This window comes from Gymnodraco acuticeps, unplaced genomic scaffold (genome assembly GCF_902827175.1).
Source record: "Gymnodraco acuticeps unplaced genomic scaffold, fGymAcu1.1, whole genome shotgun sequence".
NCBI classification, from domain to species: Eukaryota; Metazoa; Chordata; class Actinopteri; order Perciformes; family Bathydraconidae; genus Gymnodraco; species Gymnodraco acuticeps.
Genome location: NW_022992265.1, coordinates 2,996,275 through 3,015,697, shown reverse-complemented (window position 1 = coordinate 3,015,697; position 19,423 = coordinate 2,996,275). Strand labels below are relative to the sequence as shown.

The window sequence follows — 19,423 nt, the reverse complement described above, 5'->3', positions numbered from 1 at the left end:
GGCCGGCTAAAATGATTGGTCGTACTTTTTACAGTACTACGGCTTCCACAGATTTGTTGTCAAAGCACTTAAGATATTCATTGCTATCGGGATGTTAAGAGCATTCCATGGAATATAACAAAAAGTGTATCTCGAGCCGGTTTCTCAAACTCACAAACCAAAGTGTCTGGTTTGCCTATGAATAATCCATCACCTATGAGGGGTTATACATTAATTGTGAACAAAATATTAAACTACCTTATGAGTAGCACTAAACTAGTGATCAATCCAAAGAAGGCAGGACTATTTGGCTTCCTATACCTTTGCTTTCCATTCACATAAAGAAATTACTATTACTATTAAAGAAGGCCAAACATTTACTTTCTACTGTTAAATGGTCATTTGCTGCTGTTCAACTGTAGTTCACGAATAATTTTTAGTCTTTCCATCTTCCTCTCTTTGCTTCACTGACTGCACCATAACAACCTAACCATCTCCATCTCTACCCAGTCGTTTAGACAAGGAAGAGAAACAGCGACCTTTGACTTTTCCTGTGTCTTTTAGGTCAGGCGGTCCTTACACCCTGTGACACATTCCACTCCTTACAATAAATCTTTCCTCAGAAATCAAACTTTGATTTATTTCTGCCATTGTCACAGAGGTCTAGAGTCAAAGCGCTCAACAGACTCACAGAGGTCAGAGTACATGGTTTACCAGCAGGATATCACACATTTACACACTCAGTTCCTGTTTAATGTCTTCTAACTGCTTAAATGGGCTAATTTCTTACTATTATGGCCCTTTTTGAAAGACTAATATGCATGACTATGAATAATTTGTTCAACTGAACAATAGCATTTGCAAGACACAAGAACTAATGTAGAATAATGACTTTCACAACTACTTCCACACGGTGATAACAGTTTGATTCTCTTGTAATTGGGTCACTATGTCAATGAAGGGTAACATTTACTTTTTTTTAATGTGTTTATCATTCATGTGTGACTAAAAGTTTTATATGTATATATATTATATATATATATATATATATATACACATATTGATCTTAAAGGTGGGGTAGGTAAGTTTGAGAAACCGGCTCGAGATACACTTTTTGTTATATTCCATGGAATGCTCCTAACATCCCGATAGCAATGAATATCTTAAGTGCTTTGACAAAAAATCCATAAAAAAATGTCATCTGTGGAAGCCGTAGTACTGTACGGTGTCGTATTGTCATACTGATATTTTGTACAAACTGTAAAGTCCACTGAGACAAATGTAACATTTGTGATATTGGGCTATATAAATAAACATTGATTGATTGATTGATTGATTAAAGGCCCTGACACACCAAGCAGTCACCAGAGAACTCGCCGACGCCGACTGTTGCGTCGCCTTGTTCCCCTGCGTCTCGGCCATGTGTCGCACTGGAACACACCGCAAAGACTTCAGCCGAGCATGTACGAACTGCGCATGCGTGAGTGGTAATAACTCTCCTTACCAGCAGGCGGCGGTTGTGTGTATTCGTCATTCAAAAGAGGCAACAACCAGAAGACAGAGAAGAAGAACAGACTGCGTGATCTAAACAAACAACAAATAGCATGTGCGTTCCATTTTCACTCTCGTCCATCGAAAACATGTTTCGTGCGGTACTGGAGCTATCAGCCATTGGAGTGTTGCTTGTGGAAGACATTCTCAAGCAACCGTTTCGCTTCTCATGCACTGATTCGCTAGCTGAACAGCCAATCAGAGTGATTTCTTTGTCCGACTGCCTGTGGCCGACGCACGGCCGATTCAACATGTTGAATTTGGGGCGAGACACACCAAATTGAGTTTGGGCGACAGGGCACGCTTCGTCGTCCGACTAACGAAAACGGCCGATTTCGGCCTGGTGTGTCAGGGCCTACGCTCGCGCACATGACCAATGAGGGCACGAGATAAGTTAGTGCACAGATGGAAGGCTGACAGGCAGGTAGGCCATCCAGTTACTTTAGCCGGGCAGCTAAAATGATTGGTCGTGCTTTTTAAGGTGTGTTGGAGGAGGGGCTCTGTAAGGAAGTGGCAGATTTTTTCCGGCTGTGTATTTTCAAATTCTAGCGCACTCGAGCTGGTTTCTCAAACTTACCTACCCCAACTTTAAGTATATGTCAGAAAGATATGCAAGGATAAAGAAGGCATATGGTTTATGAAGTGGCTTAGAATAAACAACATTTCATTAAATCTAATTTATCCTCACCTGTTGAAACAAAAATAAAGATTCCTGATAAATGATAAATGAAGCGTAATACATTTTTCATAATTATGCAGAAATTATATATTTGCCACCAAAAGTGGCAATGTTTTTAAACTCCGCTGTGACTGGTTTGCAGAGATTTTCATACCTCTGTATATTCTTATTGTTTGAACGTCAAATATCATGCTTGCAGTCATAAAAAGTAGCAGTGGTTACTTCCTTAAAGAATAATGGCGTTTTTTTGTTGTATCAGCATTATTGGAGTTGGGAAAGCATATGGTATGCTGAAGTGGATCAAATGAGTGAGGAGTAAGGGAGATACTGACATCAGCAGATAGAAATATCTTGACTTCCAGGAGAGTGTGATGGTGAGAGATTCACATGAAAATGATAAGGATGAAGCTGTGCTGGCAACAAATGATCTGTTCTCAAACAAGAGAACGATTGAGATTCACTTTAGCCTAAGTTTTCTCGAACATTGTCCCAATATGACAGCAAAAGTTCACATTAACTTGGTGAATGTGTCTGCAGATAAGAAGATGATGGACCATTAACCGTTATGTATTTGTACGATGCATGTGTTCAATCATAATGATGATGTTTCTCTGCTGTGTTTCTTACGCTTGTTCTAGCATTTCATCACTCATAGAACAAGTAGCCACAAATTGAGATGAAATGAAACACAGAGGACGGCTAGAAATGGGCTTTCAGCATAACCAATGAAGCCTCAACATCCAAATGACAGAGTTATAGTGTAACCTATTAAAGTATTAGACAAAATGTTGTCTTTTGGCTTTACTTGCTTGGTTAATAAATGGGTTACTTCTTGTGGTTTATTTGAAGATAATTTGCCGGTCTGAAATGCCCTGTAATATCATACCTCAGAACATCAGAGCAGTCTTTAATTACAAAGTCAGAACAACATTTACTTGGATCATGGAAAACACAAAGGACTCAAGGGAGTAGTAAAGTGCCAATTCATCTGTGATTTACATTACCCTTACTTTTTTCCTGTGCCATAATTCACTTGTCTGCCTCTACATCATGGTTATTGATGAAGGCAGAAGAACCTCATATGACTCCCTTACAGCAGTGGCGAGTGGTTGGCTACTAGATGAAAGACGGAATAGATGGTTGGCGGGCCGAAGGTTACAGAGGGCAGCTGGACGTTTGGCTGACCTGTGAACTAGGACCTCACATGTTAGTCAGAACCTTCTGCCTCATTGGATAAGATTAGCTGTGCTTCATTCCCCTTTGTGTGTAAATCACACACTCGCACGTAATTAAGTATTGTTTACACAGGTGGGTTGAGGACGCTTCTTGGGACCTCTCCAGACTAGAAAATTAGTCAATTCAAGTTGTGGATACGTTTTGGGTTCTCTCCTACAAACCAATGGCAATCCAAGAGCGCAGACTTCTGACGAGCCTGATGCTGCATCAACATCCTCTTTGGCTGGTCCCATTTCTGGAGTTTGGTAGTTTTCATCTGACTTCAATCTTTTAATGAGATTTTGACGTTAAATCAAATGCGTGTAATCTATCGTACAGATTCTTTATACAATATGTTAATATCTTGTGATTTGAGATTTGGATTCAATGATGGCGTTCACGTGAATTGGAGAAACATATGGTCATTGTCAATTTTACCGAAGTTGACTCGTCATTTGTGTCTTCCCTGTGATTTTAATATGTGCCTGGTTTGTAATAGGTTTGTATACATTTTTTCTATTGTCTACGAGAGCCTGTAGCCTATCCTAGATCGCACTATGTAGAGGGAAAGAAAGCATCCAGAACAAATGTCCAATTAATCTCTAGGCATGTCACACTGAGCTGATTAAGGTATTGGCTCTGAAAAGCAGAGATTCATATTTGTTTTTCCTTTCATTCAGTTCCTTAAAGAAGAGTATAGAATATATCAATTATTCATGTGTTGTCGTTTTTTTTGTCTACAAAAGAATTCTCTTATAGGAAACCCTTCCCTTATTTTTAGTGAAAACCAGATGAAGTCCTTATCCGAGTATATATATTGGCATAGTGAGGAGAAGTGAAGGCAAAACGATCTGTTAGGTGCATGCTTTCTGACATCTGCTGCTCCTATTATACCTGTCTTCCTAGCAGCCTTATTAATAAATCCCTATTTATTTAGGGAATCCTAATGGAACACAGTCAGATATTGTAGCCAGGGGTCATTTTACTAAGGCTCCTGGCCCTTCAACTGCCTCACAGCCTTATCAACCCTTGTTGCAGGTCATTGTTGTTCTTTTTGTGAGCCTGACAATGGGTATATACTTTTTTAGGCCTTATTTAGGAATGAGCCCAGGTTTTTCTTTCCAGATTTAGTGATTTGCTCATATTCAAGCTGCTTCAACCTCGTGGTCCTTAAATTGTTTTAATCTGATAAAAAAAAATGGAAAACCTTGGATACATTTTTTTTGGAAATCCCTACCAGGACCTATTGTCTGCAGCAAAACAGCAATTGGTGCTGGGATCAGGTCTAAGCAAAAATATAATCAAAGATATACAGTTTTTTTTTTTCATGTATTTATTCATTCATAAACCACCGTTTTTAAGAAACAATGTCCTCTTTTTTCAGAGCCAATGATGAATGGCAGATTACCAATGTGTTTTCTGTGATTTGGGTGAATTGACCCTTTTAATAGCACCTGTAAAAACTAACAGCAGATACACATAATGTGTTGAAACCTCTGATTTGCTACTACTGACAGTGGAAAGGTTGTAGAATATCATCAGTAAACCTCGCTAACAAATGCACACAAAGGACCTTCTCTTGCACAGCTGGACAAGCAATTAATACTGAAGCTTATGTCCAGACACTAGATGATAACAACCCCATCCTATGTAAGTCTCAGCAAAAAGCCGGAAATGTAATCAATGAACAGACCCAGGCTTGTGGATAAGTGCTCTTGCCTAGTGTGTGAGGTATATTTGAGGTGTGCATGAATATAACATGGGGAACATCAGGGGGAAGTTCTGGCCAAAGCGAAACTTTGGTGTAACCCAAACAGGTTTTTATCTTTCAAATAGATTCATTATGTTTGATTCAGACTTGCGTGTGTTCCTTTTAGGAGCTTGCGTGAGAGTAATCTTTCTGAGGACATGTTTACTGTGGAAGTCCCTTTAGCTCTGAGAAACAACTGAAGTGCTCACTGACTACCTTATGTATACTCAGAAGGAATTGTTTGAAATTAATCACATGCAGGAGGGGACTGGACATGTATACAAGATAAAATATAATTACTCTATCACCTAAATATTTTGCTGGAAACTAAATAAATATTCCTGCAAGGAAATGAAACCTGCCTATTGCTTTGCTTTCAAAAGAATTTGTGTGAAAAAAAAACACTGCTCATGAATCAGAGCAAACATCTCAGATGGTAAACATACAAATATCACAAAGCAACCACATTGACCATGTCAAATAGGAAAGGGACTCCAACATAACAGACGGTTCTTGTTTAGGAGGTGATGTAGTTTTACATGTGGAAATATGGAAGATCTCATTATCACTTTTTCCAGAAAGTTTGAAAACAAGATGAAAGGTGTATTGATGACGGAACACCAGTCTCTAGCCATCTCCATGTGACGGAGATGTAGTTATATGTGAATATATGATATGTATATTGTTGTTGGCAAGGAACTGTTTAGAAACGTACTGTACACTGTGTGTGTGTGTGTGTGTGTGTGTGTGTGTGTGTGTGTGTGTGTGTGTGTGTGTGTGTGTGTGTGTGTGTGTGTGTGTGTGTGTGTGTGTGTGTGTGTGTGTGTGTGTGTGTGTGTGTGTGTGTGTGTGTGTGTGTGTGTGTGTGTGTACTCATACTCATTTGTCTATCTGTACACGGTCCTCTGTTGTTGACTCGCAATTATGTGACTTGGTCAAACAAAAGAAAGAGATCCAAACAGACACTCAGCTCTCCGGACCGCCTCCGTTGCCAGAGTGTGTTTTGAGTCCAACCCACGTCTGAACCAGGGATGACTTCTTCAGGACTTACAGTTAAACAGACTTTACTGCAGAAACCACGTACATGCCAGAACTCTGCCTGGGCAGTCTTCATTTGTTTGCAATGTTTATCAGTCAGTGACAGGGTGTGTTTATGTGTATGGTTCCAGTAGGCCTTCATGACCTCGTTGCCCTGACCCACCCCCAGCCCCCCTCTTCTCTGCCTCGCCTCAAAAGCAACATTAGAGTTAGTTCTCCTCTCTCAGCACGGATTACCTTACTCCATGAGTACCACCAGTCAGCTAACAGTATGCTAGAATGTTTACATGGATGAGATTAGAGAGGCCATCACTATAACAGAAAACTTATAAGGACATATATATCAATATCATATATAACATTACAAATATGCTAAGTGTTAGTAACAAGAGATTTTCAGACTGGGATGTTGCTCTCTTATAATAAAGCAACTGACCATTGAATGATCTAAACATGCCATTAACAGTTAATTAACTTTATAAATAAATAGCATTTTATTTTACATACAAGATCAAGTCATGGACGTTTTTAGACTCCAGGGCTGATTTATTCGCTAAGTAAACATCAAATGAAAAGCTGGTGCCACATGGCGGCAACATTATGGTCCAGTTAAATTGTCTCGAAGCCACATTACAGCAGGAGCATCTGTCAACTTCATCATTCACCACTGCCTGGAGCTAAGACGCTGTGTATTGATGTGAACTGTCACATAATGGAGTCCCTACCTAATGCATCTAGAGAACATGTAAGCACTGTGCTGATGATATATTGATCTATTTATGTTTTCACACAGAACTAAGTGGCTTTGTCAAGCTCTCTCAAGCATTAACTTTTTCTGTGTAACACTATCACTGAAAACATGTAAGACATACAGCATGTGCAAACACCCTTTCTATGAGACAAATGACCTGATAGAAAGGAAATAATGCAATTTAGAAACCTTTATTGTGCATTTTGAAATTCCTAATTGCTTCAAATATAGAACATCTTCCCGTTCCTGTGATACTCCTATGAGACTGGACAGGTCTAGACACAACATAAGCATCTACACAGTGACACAATACTTTCCAAACTTTTTTTAATTACTGTTTTCCAGCAAGCTAAAATGTAATTGCAATGGCATTACAAAAGTCAATAAACATGTCATCCATACTGGGTGACTTCTAAATGTCTACTATGAAATCAACAACCAAAAATGTCAGTGTTTTATGGAAACTGCAGTTGAGAGATTACGTTTTGGTATTTCATTAAAACCCCATAATGCTCTTGCATAGAGTAAGAGCTGCAGACTGGAGTCCATGCCACACCACAGGTCTGGATCCCTCTATACTGCATTTGAAACTTTACCAATCCCTCCCTGTCTTGATCTAACTGCTGAAATCAGCTGTGGGGGCAATACATAATGGACACAAAGTGAATTCTGCTTGTATATTTGTGTCTACATGTCTGTAGCCACGTCCATAAGTGTTGTATAATCAGCATCTGTAAGTGATTCTGAGAGTTCGTCATGCAAATGTAATAGAAAGATGATTTAATCAAAATGCAGTATGACTGTGTTGATAACAAACTATCAACACAGTCAAAATAATTTAAATTGGATATCTCCATTGGATATCTCCAGTGTGTTATTCATTATTACCGATTGTATGCACTGCTTTGAGTTGACCACCGAAAGATACATTTAGCATGTGGTTGCATGTTACTTGCTTTAGATGTCTCAACTGGGGAATATGAATCCATGTCACAGATGAAGAGTTGACCATCTCCTAGATACCTTTTGGGCAGATAAGATTCCACTAGTTCTGTATTAAGGAATGCAGTTTTCTTTGTAGCCAGCTGTGATCACACATTTACTGAAAGGCTGCTTGATCACAGGAATGTAGCAGCTTGTACTGTACACCTGGCTCACACAGAGAAAAGAGGAAGAACTCCAGCGTTGAATCACTCCATAGACCTCATCAAACGGGCTTGTGGATCTCTTGGAATTAGGGTCCAATCTGGCTCTTAAACTGCATCTGCGCTGTGTTTGTGCATGCCATGCTCAGTAGGCCTTCTCCCACCCACTGCAGGCAGCTGTAGCATTAGCCTAGCCCACGTCGGTGCTCCTGCACCCACACACACGCTGTGTGTGGTTCATATTGGCTCCCCTCCCACCTACCCAGGCCCTGGGATGCAGCGCCTGGCCTGCCTCAGCAGACCAGAGATTATCACTGCTATTGGATGGTTGTGAAAGGGATGACAAGCTGACACGGAGCTGAGGACCTGCTCCACGGGTGTCAGAAGCAGGGCCACTTCCCTTGGCGGATGTCTCGTGAGAGTGTATCCACTCATCAAACTTCTAGCATCAATTCACCTCCCACACTGACCACATCCCGGAGGCTTTTATGCTTTTAACTTGCCTGACTGTCTTCTTTGTGGTGGTTTGGGTTTGTTGAATTACTTCAGAGGTATTCTGACCCTCAACTCTGTGTGCTGATGTAGAATGAAGTGGGAGTTAATCATCACGGCTAGGGGTGAAGTCATATTTGAAAATGCTGCATTTGTAAAGCACTTTCTTACATTACTGTGGTATAAATGAGGATTTATTTGAACAATGCCCCCTGGAAAAAGGGTGAAGTGTTTGTTTTCCAATCCATCTAGAATTCTCTATTTACAAGCCAGCTATCCGCAAACAATTGTTCATCCATTAGAGGCAAGGCAAGGCAAGGCAAGGCAAGGCAAGGCAAGGCAAGGCAAGGCAAGGCAAGGCAAGGCAAGGCAAGGCAAGGCAAGGCAAGGCAAGGCAAGGCAAGGCAAGGCAAGGCAAGGCAAGGCAAGGCAAGGCAAGGCAAGGCAAGGCAAGGCAAGGCAAGGCAAGGCAAGGCAAGGCAAGGCAAGGCAAGGCAAGGCAAGGCAAGGCAAGGCCATTTTATATAGCACTTTTCAGCACGTGGCGATTAAAACACTAAACCTAGGTTAAAGGCTGGCTCTTCCAACCCACTTGTTTGTTTTAAATAATACACATGTTGTTTTGATATTGTCATTTAAAATGATTATTTTTCAATACAAAGAGCTCAATGCAATTTTCCGTATATTTTCTTTCCATTGGATAATCAGTGGTCAGCATGCATACGAAAACAGGGGCAGGGTTGTTTCTCCCATTTGACCTTTGGAAAATAAACAGGCTAATGTTTTTAGCAGGAGCCTCTCAGACGGGTTACTGAGCTGCCTCATTCCAGGTGGCCAAGGGTTAACGCCACACAAACCACTACATCTATACACTTTTTTTCATCATGTTTATTTTTATAGCCATAGTAGAACTTTCGGTGAGTATCCCCCTTGATATTGTGCACAAGTGGTGGCAAATGCTGCACATAATGGTAGAGTCCTCCCCAGCTGTGAGCCCACACCAAGGTCAACAACATGTCTGGCACAGGGACCTCTCTCAGGACCCCCTGCTAACATTTATACCCATGTGCTTTTCAAAAATGTTTTATTTTGTTGTTCTTCTTCAGGACATTTTTAATAAAAGCTACAGATTAAATCCTACACGTTGGGATCATGGCTTATATCAAAAATTGCCTGGGTTAGTAGGACACCAGAGGGCTGTTTAAAAACACTGTTAACTTGTTTTCAAGGTGTAAAAGTCACATTCCTTCCTGATGACCCCGGATTTGCCTGTAGACACACAGTAGTGCCCTACAAATAATCTTTTTATGGGGAAAATACATCTGTGTTTCTACTTCTATTCCTTGCCCTAAGTGCCACTTTTGTCATATTTGCAATAATTAGTTTTTTATTATTGACCTGCATGAATCATTTAAAAGCTGAAAAAGTAGATTTGCCTCTCTGGTCTTGAATAAAGCTTCACTCCATTCTGCTCTACGTAGTGCTACCTTTTTGTCCTTAGCTGCACAATGTCTCTCCTCTGCTCATTTCGCCTTTTCTGGAACCCTCCTTAAATGGTTTGATGCTAATCACCTCCAGATGCAAGGTATAGATGAAAGACAGATGCTTCAGTTTTAAAGGAAAGTCTAATGAAAGTAAAAAAGTAGGCAGGCCACCTTACTTCCAACAACTGAAGTCTGTAGCAGCAACTCTTAAATTGCAAAAACTACAAAGAGTGCCTGCATATATTTTAAGTATTGTGAGACTTCAAAAATGTGTGGTAGACCCCAACAGGTTCAGAAACATCTAGAGGCATTTTTTAACTCTACTTTAAAGTGAAGAGGCATATTTATTTCTGAACACATTTCTTATTTGTTAGATTCTGTCTTTCTTACGCAAAAAATAAAGCCACTGACAGGCAGCCTGTTTACTGGGTGTTCATTTGGGAAAAAGTATGATAATGAATGCCAAGCTGCGACTTTATTAGGATTGCATAACAAAACACCATCTTTAAAAATGCAACGTTATTCATTCAGCTTTATGTTTCTAAATGGCATGTTGTTCATCAGCAGATTGACCTTCTGGCCGTTTCGCTCACAGAACTCTGTCACTATGTTTGGACTCACTTTTTCCAGCAGTGTAGTAGTTATGGTGAGGGATGTTTGAGAGGAAAGGAAAGAGACAGAAACCCTATCCTGTCCCGTGTCTGCACTCTAGCATCGAGTGTGATTATATCCCTGTCTGCTATATCCCCTCCCCTCTGTTCCTCTGCCAGATACGTGGACCTTACACCGCTCTAACCTTCTGTCCTCCACATTTTTGTCGGTGCACTACACAGAGGAAGATGAAGAGCTGCAGTTCATGGACCTATTGTTGATTTAGAAATCAATACTTCTTTGTCTCCTCATGTCAGAAAGTAGTTTCTTTTATATCCTGAGCTAAGACAATCCTGTTGGAAGAAACTAGGCCAGTACGAACTGCTGGGCCATACGCTTGGCAAATGTTGCTTTGCTGTTCAGAAGTAACAAAAAAGTTGTTCTGTTTCTTCAGGCAACCGAATTACGTCAAGACCATATCATTCTGGAAATGTACTTTAAAATAGTATCTGTTGTCATGTTTATCCTTCAGCACATGTGTAATGGAATTCATTAGTGTTCGTTTACAGCTGTACTCTGGTCAAATCATTAGCCCTGCCAGGTCAGTTGGAATTAATTCCCAATGTGAAATGACAGTTCTGGGTGATATGATTTGGCAACCGGCACATAACTGTATATCTTTAGAGAAATCAGTTTGATTAAGATTGTTACTCACCTCGACAGTTATATGGTGTTTCACAGGGATACCCCAATACAGCAGATGTATTTTAACGGACATCTGGACCCAGAGAGGACTTGACAAATCTGGAATGGATTGTTCATGTGAAGTCATGCTGGGATACTGAAGGAGTGAATTTGAATTGCTAATAATTAAAGCAACTTTGCATAGCTGTTTGGTCTGTAATTATTAGGAATATGTTGATGTGCCAATGCCAGTGTTATGTTTTGGAGGCTTTTACAACAGAAATTATGCAAAGGATAATTGAGAGCTCAAAGTCAGAGTCACGCTTGAATTGATGTATTTGGAGTGTTTCCTATGAATAGCTTTTTATTTTCCATGCCACACACAAAGTTATTCTCCCAAACAAAATGAAGTATATTGGAGTCCTTCTTTCTCTTCAAAACAGTACATGACCCCTGCTGCCTTTTTGTCTTGCACTTCCTTTAATTCAATAGTTTTTTCTGACACTAACACATGATCAGATGTCTCAGAAACTCTTGGCTGGATTTTCATTAAATTCCGCTTGCAGATTAATGGTCACTAGAGGCCAGAGGGTGAATTGTAATTCATTTGATGACCCCCTGACCCTTCCTGCGGCAACACCATCAAGTAAACTTTTCAATTTGTAGAACTGGAATTTAAAAATTCTAACAGAGTGCCATGAAATACATTGGTTTCCGAAGTTATACCAGCTGATAGTAGGACTGCCACTTTACAATGCAAGCATTGCCAGGAAGAAGGAATAAGCTAAATGCAAAGCCCCAAAAAAAGGTTAAAGCAATCTCAGGACCATTTTTATTGGTTCCCCTCACGGCCAGAAACAGCACAGAGCATATGCATAGTCTGTCAGACAGGTAATAGTGTCTTAGGAAGACCACTGTATCAGCTTTGGCTTTCTCTATCTATATAGACTTGCCTGTAGACATACAGCATCTATACAATAAGCTAGGATGATTCTTGAACGCCCTTCATTCTCTTTGAGCTCAGATGTCTGTTGACATTTTATTACTTTTATCACACTTTATACAATGACAGCAAGACATCACAGGCCACAGTTTGGTACAATTTATTGTCAGCCTGTGGAGACCTTACACATGTCTTAATCTATGCAGTGAAGATTTCAGCTTTCTGTCTCCTTGGTAACCACGGAAATCTTTCACATATGGTTGGTCGTACTCCAGACAAACCTGTCTATGCGGTTAATATTTAGAGTTTAGATATATTGGTCAACAGTGTGTGGGCTTCTTCCTTCCACCGGGCCCGTGCGGTCTCTGTCTAGGTCTTTAGTGTGGTGGTCGACATGTCAAAATGTCTCTAACCTGCCTATCTGCTACTTCAACGTGTAGTGAAAGAGTCCTTTAGGAAGTCTCTGCCTCACTCTCCTCATCTCTGCTGTCCTCAGAAATGATGCCAGGACAATAGAGAGAGAGAGGAGTGTACACGGCTTCACACCAGCTGTGACTTCCCAAAGTAACTCTCAGTCCAGATTTCTGCAATGTGCCCACTCCTTTGATTTCTTTGAGCCTACGCTTTCCTCTTCAGTGTCTTTTAATGATCTCCATGACACTCCATCAATCAGTCACACGCTGCATTGAATTGCTCTTGTGGGAGTCCTAATATTACAGACTTTATTGGCCATGTCTGTGAAACTCTCAGTAGAATTATGTTTGATATTGATTATTAGGCATAATTTAATGAATATCTGGAAAATCTCACTTTTTTGACTTGTCTTTAAAGAAGAAATGTATGTCTTTTTTATTTTTATGTGTGAAATTCATAATTTGAAAAATGATTGATTCGAAAATAATATTCTACAGTACAAGTAAGTCTGGGTCTCTGTGTTTCATTCAAGCTCGGCTCTGTGTGTGTGTGGAACGAGCCATTTTGTGTGCGAGAGAGAGAGAGAGCGCGCACCGGTACCGGAGATTGTTGTTGTTAGCATCTGGTGCTAGCTAGCTACGCTAACGGATATAAGGAGCTTTTTCAACAACAAGAGGCGCATTCACACCGCAGTACTTTTCCCACAAAGGTTCATCAGAACTTAGTTCATGAGAACTCTTTAGTTCTCATGAACTAAGTACAGATCACGTTCAGAATAAGTCCCTGGGGGAGGAATAGGCAAATGAAGCCACTGACGTCACTTTTTCTTCTTCTGCTTTGGGTTTACTGGCAGGCCGCAAACCACTTCACGGCGTATACTGCCGCCCAAAGTCCCCGGCCGGAAGTCCCCGGAGTTGGGGACTGGCCCGACAAAATAAAAGAGAATAAAAAATAAGAGAATAAATGAAAAACAGTTATGAAATATGGCAGTAAAACAAGAATACAGTTTAAAAGGGGAGTGATTTGTAAAATATCCATAAAGAAAAAGTAAATCTGTTTACAGTTCTGTTTCATATGGGTGTTGAGTGATGTATCCATAGATCTCTTCATTTTGCTCTCAAAGTGCACCAGATTAATGCATTTAACTTCAATATTTAAAAAAAAAAAACCCCTAGAGGATGTTGGGTCCACTCCCTACTTATAAAAATAGCATTTTACCCCTGCGTACACCTATATGCCGTGAGCTGATTATTGAGCCTTCATTGTAACAGTCGCGGATACACTGTGTATGTGCGTGGGGAGTGTTGCAGTAGAAAATTCAACTGTAGCGACCGGTACATTAATAGGAAACCCTACATGTTTGAGGACCCTCTATGAAACGTCAAGCTACCTCACAGCACCCCCAAAAGAAAATCTCTGGCGTCGCCACTGAGCCTGCAACCCCGTTTTGAAGAAATGTGCAGTGCAACACAGGCTCATTGCAGCCACTAATGCTGTGATAAGACCAAGACACACTTTTTTGCCAAATATCAGCATTTTCTTTCCTTTTATTTTTTTGCACAGATTGCAAAGTATTATAAGTTATTGTTCTAGCAAAGGGATTGCACAATTGTATTATGTATTTATTTGTTTGAGCACACAGACTTATGGAGCATTGTTTTATTATCACTGTTCTAGCAAAGTGATTTTTGGATTTCTTTTTTTTGGAATGCTCACGTTCATATAAATGTTAACTTGGCCCATTACGTGACTATTTGTGTTGGGGGGGGCCCGACTTTTTTTTTTTTCTCCAAAAATGTCTCTGTCGCCTGACAGAAAAAGAACCACTGGCCTAGAGTCACGGTAGCCACTGCTGCATACTTATCTGGGCTTAGTTTGTTTAAAAAGAGCTCCGAGTGAATACAAAGAAGATCTTGGTATAATCAGAGTGCAGAATGAAAATGGTCTCGCTCACTTGCTCTTTAGGCATCACAAGCTTGTAATGAGCATTGATTTTATCCCCAGTGTTTGTACACCGGTGTCTTTGCTTATGCATCTAAGGTACACTCAACAAATGCGTGCAAGCAGAGTTTGACTGATGTGTGCGATAATTTCCCAGTTGGCAAACATTACATGCACACTCCGTCATTTGTGGCCTATTTGGATTGGCAGAGGTGCAGTCGTGATTGGCTGGTTTCACTAAGGACTACGTGAGACAGATTTGTTTGACTGGGCACTCTAAAATACGGGAAGCATGATTAAAAACTACATCCCCTTCATTTCACCCCTTGTTGGCTTCAATGGTTTCGGCTCTACATCATTCATTTACTCACAGGTTCTTACTCAAGCTCTTTCCACCGTGGAGCTTTTTTACATGGCTGCAGAATAAAGATGGATAGAGGAGCAGTGGGTTTGGGAAAATAAGGTCACGCTGAGATACGTCTGGTAATATCCACCAAAGTAAAATAACTAAAAAGCCACATCATTCTAATAGTTTGGGGACATTCAACTCTAAAAATAGAATGCACCCAAACCCCGGGCTTGTTTTTCTGCAGGCCTGGCTCTCTCTCAGACCAGGAAGCAAGGACATGGGCCAGAACACGGTGAAGCATCCAAAAGCCTCAGGATCATTATTCCATATGAACATATTATACATAAACATTCAAAGGCATGTTTTCTCCTGCAAATCCTGTTCTCTTGATTGGACAGTCTCCTCTGGAAGGCTCCTGGAATCTGATGGGAGAACCACAAGTACCCCAGTTATCTTTGGATTCCCCCAGCTTGTTTTACTAAGGACTCGGCCAAACGTTGCCTTTCCCCTGCTGATAAGACAGCTCCCATCATGCCTCACTCACACACACAGAGTGTAGGGAGAATACTGCTGGCTGCTTCTGATGATCTAAGATTACTCCTGCTTTTGAACTTTTAATCCAATAGAAATAGAGACTTTGCGTAATACCTAGAAAGAGTGAAAAGTCAGTGGGAAACAGAAAGAGAGGCCCTGTGTATCCGTGGTTGGTCCAAAGTTGTGAGAGTTATTATTATCTCTGCTGCAGGGAGGAGAATTCCTACTACATCTCAAATAACTTTCTTGGTTATGAATATTTCCTTTTCCTTAAAGTACACTAGACGTAGAGAAGGTAGTTATCCTTGTGATTTATTATTTTATGTGACGCCAGAGGCTGTATGTTGTTAAGGTTATCTCCGTCTCTCAAGGTTCATGGTTTGAGGTTTGGCTAATTGTCCTGCTCAGTTTTTCATTTGCATATGACCTCATATGTCATTTTATATGTGTGGCTGAATAATTATAAACTCCCAGACATACAAGTCTCTGTGTTCCAGCAAGATGACACTGATATGCTGCTATTAACTTAGAAATAAGAGTGGAACTGAAATTGCAATCTCTGCAGATTTCAAAATAGACTAATTTGCTTCAGGCATTTACTTACAGTGGTTAGAATGTATGCAAATGTGATTGTGTGGTTATTTATATTCCCCTGTTCCCCCACAAAAAGCCATACACTTAACTCAAGGAACATACTGTATTACTCTCAGGTTTTTAAACCATATATCCTCACCACTTTGCGCAGTACTGGAGCGCTGGGAGAAGGGTAATTATCAAAGCTCCAGATCCTCCTCATGCTAATTAATTTCATGGCATACCCATCACTCAATCCTCCCTTCTGAATTTGTTTTTAACAGAAAGCTCAGTATCTCGGCGGCCCACACTGTGCCACTGGACCTTGCTCAAGTTTTAACTTTTAAAACTGACTGAGAACCCTCATTTCAACTGTGTGTTAAGTTTAAACACACTAGTTCATTCTCCTGTGTATCATTATAGTTTCATAGAGTGAAAAGAGCTCCATCTCTCACCCCACAAAAAGTATTTTTCATTTTCTTTTTTCTCTTTCTTTCTTTTTGGTATCATAAATATAAATGTGGGCTTTTTACATGTGATTTTTTTATGAACTGTATGTGGTTGTACTTTGTAAAAAAAAGTTTTGGGCTAAATTCGAAAGCTACTTGGATTCTGCTGAAATACCTCGTACATTCATTGCCTGCCACGAATGAGCCAGTCACAAGGGGGGACATATTTTCCTACAGTCCTGTTTGGAAATGTTTGTAGCATATCTGCTGGATTTTGAACGGTTTTTTTGTAAGACCCATGGTATTACTACAATGTTCCAGCTGACCCTCATCACACAACTGTGAAGAAAACAAGCATACAGTATAGAGCTGTGGGATTGTTATAAATAACTTGTCCCCCTGCAAAATGATAAAATATTACAGTAAGCTGCAGCCTATGTGCGCTACAAGATGGAGTAGCTTTCTTGTATTGCTCTTGGTTTCCCCTTTCCTCATGTGGTTTATTATTCTTCTCTTTGGCTTGCGTCTCTGCCAGCTTTACAACTCCCTCACACACTACTCGCCCTCTGTTAGGAGTTTCAGTCAGAGTGTGAGGCATGCTCTGTGAGTCCCCCGTCTGCCATCTGCTCAGGAAAGAGATGGAGCCTGAATTACGGCTGCCAAACCTTCATCGCCTTGAATGAATGATTTCCATCTACTCACACTCAATGCCATTTTAAAAACATCTCAGCTTTTGATGATTAGCATGGTTTGCCTTATTTTTCTTGGCAATGTTCCTGACGAATACTCCTTTTTATGCAGAGAAGACCCCCCGCCACTGAGTGTTGGAGCCCCTCCACATGAATTTAGCTTTCTTCTTCCAATTATTGTTTCCTTAGAAAGATCTATTTATAAATGATGGAAGAAAAGAAAATTCTAATCAACTTGTGAGGTTTAACCCTCCTTTAGTATCCTGCAAACTGCCATCCAGAGCCAACACTTGCAAACAATTACACTTCTGGTCCCTAGGGACACGATCTGATTGGTCTATTTGCTTTGCGCTGTCTTGGGAGATCCTGTAAGTGAGTCGGCTCCCCGGCTGATGGCTTGTGAGCTGCTTTAATAGCTCCACCGGTTCCAGCCCTCTGTAGTTGTGCGGCATTATTAAAACCAGACCGCAAGTGGGACATTACATTAGGGTAAAATGTGAGGCACTGAAGCATACTGTGCGGTACTCCAATGTTGCCCAGCCGTCCCTGTCACTGCCCTCTGCAGACAGACGCCACTCCCGAAGCAGGCAGTTTTCCTGCTGGCAGCCATCCCAGAGCCTGCAGAAGTCATCCTCCTTCATTCCCACAGAGCCCCTTTCTGCCAAAGAGCATGTTTGGCTCACGCTCAGGCTCAGATAAACAACAAAGACTAGATCCAAAGATGCTTTCAAAAGGCACCTGGTATGGGGCTCTTGTTTCAGTTTGTAGATTGCCACCACTCTTACATCCCTCTAATAGTATTTATATCTGATCTGCGGCAGCTTTAGGGTAGTATTATTAATGAGTACGGAAACTGCTGAGTTTATCCTGTAGGATATTTATCTTACAACTTAATGCATTTAATGTTAATGCACAATTTTGAAATGTTTAACCAATAGCATGTTTTCTTCTCTGTAGGTGACGGCGACCGATGCAGACGGCGGCTCTTTTGGCTCCATCACCTACTCCCTTGGCTCCGGCATGAACAACGCCGCTCCCTCTCAGTTCACCATTGGCAAGGAGACTGGCCAGATCTGCACTAGTGCTGCACTCGACAGAGATCAAGGGCCGGCCAGCTACGACTTTGCTGTTACTGCAGTGGATGGGGTGAGCTTTTTTTTTAAATCATGCTTAATATGAATCCATTGAGCCACGAAGTAATCCTATAAACACAGCTGCAATGCTTCTCAGTCAGACAGGAGAGCAGAGACATGGCCAACTGTGCAGAAAAATAAAACTTTTGAGTAGCCAAGCAAAAAACAAATCTTGAATGGCTTTCCATGGCAGACTTCCTAAAAAATAATATATCCTGTTCTCCTTCTGCCAAATAATACTTAGCAAATAAAAGGTTTAAAATGAAAGAAAATTACTACGGTCATGTTAAAGCAATCAGATGGAGAAATGCCTCAACTGTCAGGCAGTAATATTTTAACAAGTTGGACTCCCGCCTCCCTCCTTTTTGCCACCTGGTCCAAATCAAAAGCCTGCACTGTATTTTCTGCAAATCAAAAGCCTATGAAACAGATTGTACGGTTGCAGCGGGCCCTCTCACCCTTCACGGGTCATGACATATTGCTCTTTCCCGAGGGAAACTATCAATGTGTATCCCTGCACAAACCAGCTGGGACTATATTTTAGAGGCTACGGCTATACGTCCACATTTTAACAGGGTTTACTGCTGGTTTTCACTTTTACTGACTTTCACAAGTAATGCGGTCTACTTGCACCATTAATGTGGCCTAAATCCTGCTTTCAGGTGTGTTTTTTTCTGCTCATGATTTAATATATGTCAAGGTTTTACAAAGGAGCTTTTTGTTTCCTCTGCAGGGTGGACTGAGCTCAGTAACCTACGTGAAGGTAGATCTGGTGGACATTAATGATAACAGACCTGCCTTCTACCCAGTCAGCTACGCTGTCAGCCTGAGCACACAGAGCGCCCCTGGGACATCTGTTGTCAGAGTGACGGCTTATGACCCTGACTCAGGCGAAAATGGAAAAATTACATACAAGACAGTACCTGGAGGGGCCTCCCCTTACTTTACTCTTAACAAAGACACAGGTGGGCACAATTCATTTCCCAGTTCCTTCCTGTATACTCTATTTTCAAAATATACAATATTAAAATAGATGTAT

The 19,423-nt window shown here is 40.9% G+C and overlaps 1 protein-coding gene across 2 annotated transcripts in view; it reads left to right on the top strand.

The window, feature by feature from the left end:
- Positions 1–19,423, top strand: part of LOC117540445 (protocadherin-16-like) — a 79,066-nt gene that overhangs the window by 41,725 nt on the left and 17,918 nt on the right. For both annotated transcript variants that reach the window (XM_034207116.1, XM_034207117.1), the window contains 2 exons: positions 18,209–18,397; positions 19,118–19,349. In XM_034207116.1, coding sequence (XP_034063007.1) covers positions 18,209–18,397; positions 19,118–19,349 — 421 coding nt within the window. The remainder of the gene's footprint in view (positions 1–18,208; positions 18,398–19,117; positions 19,350–19,423) is intronic.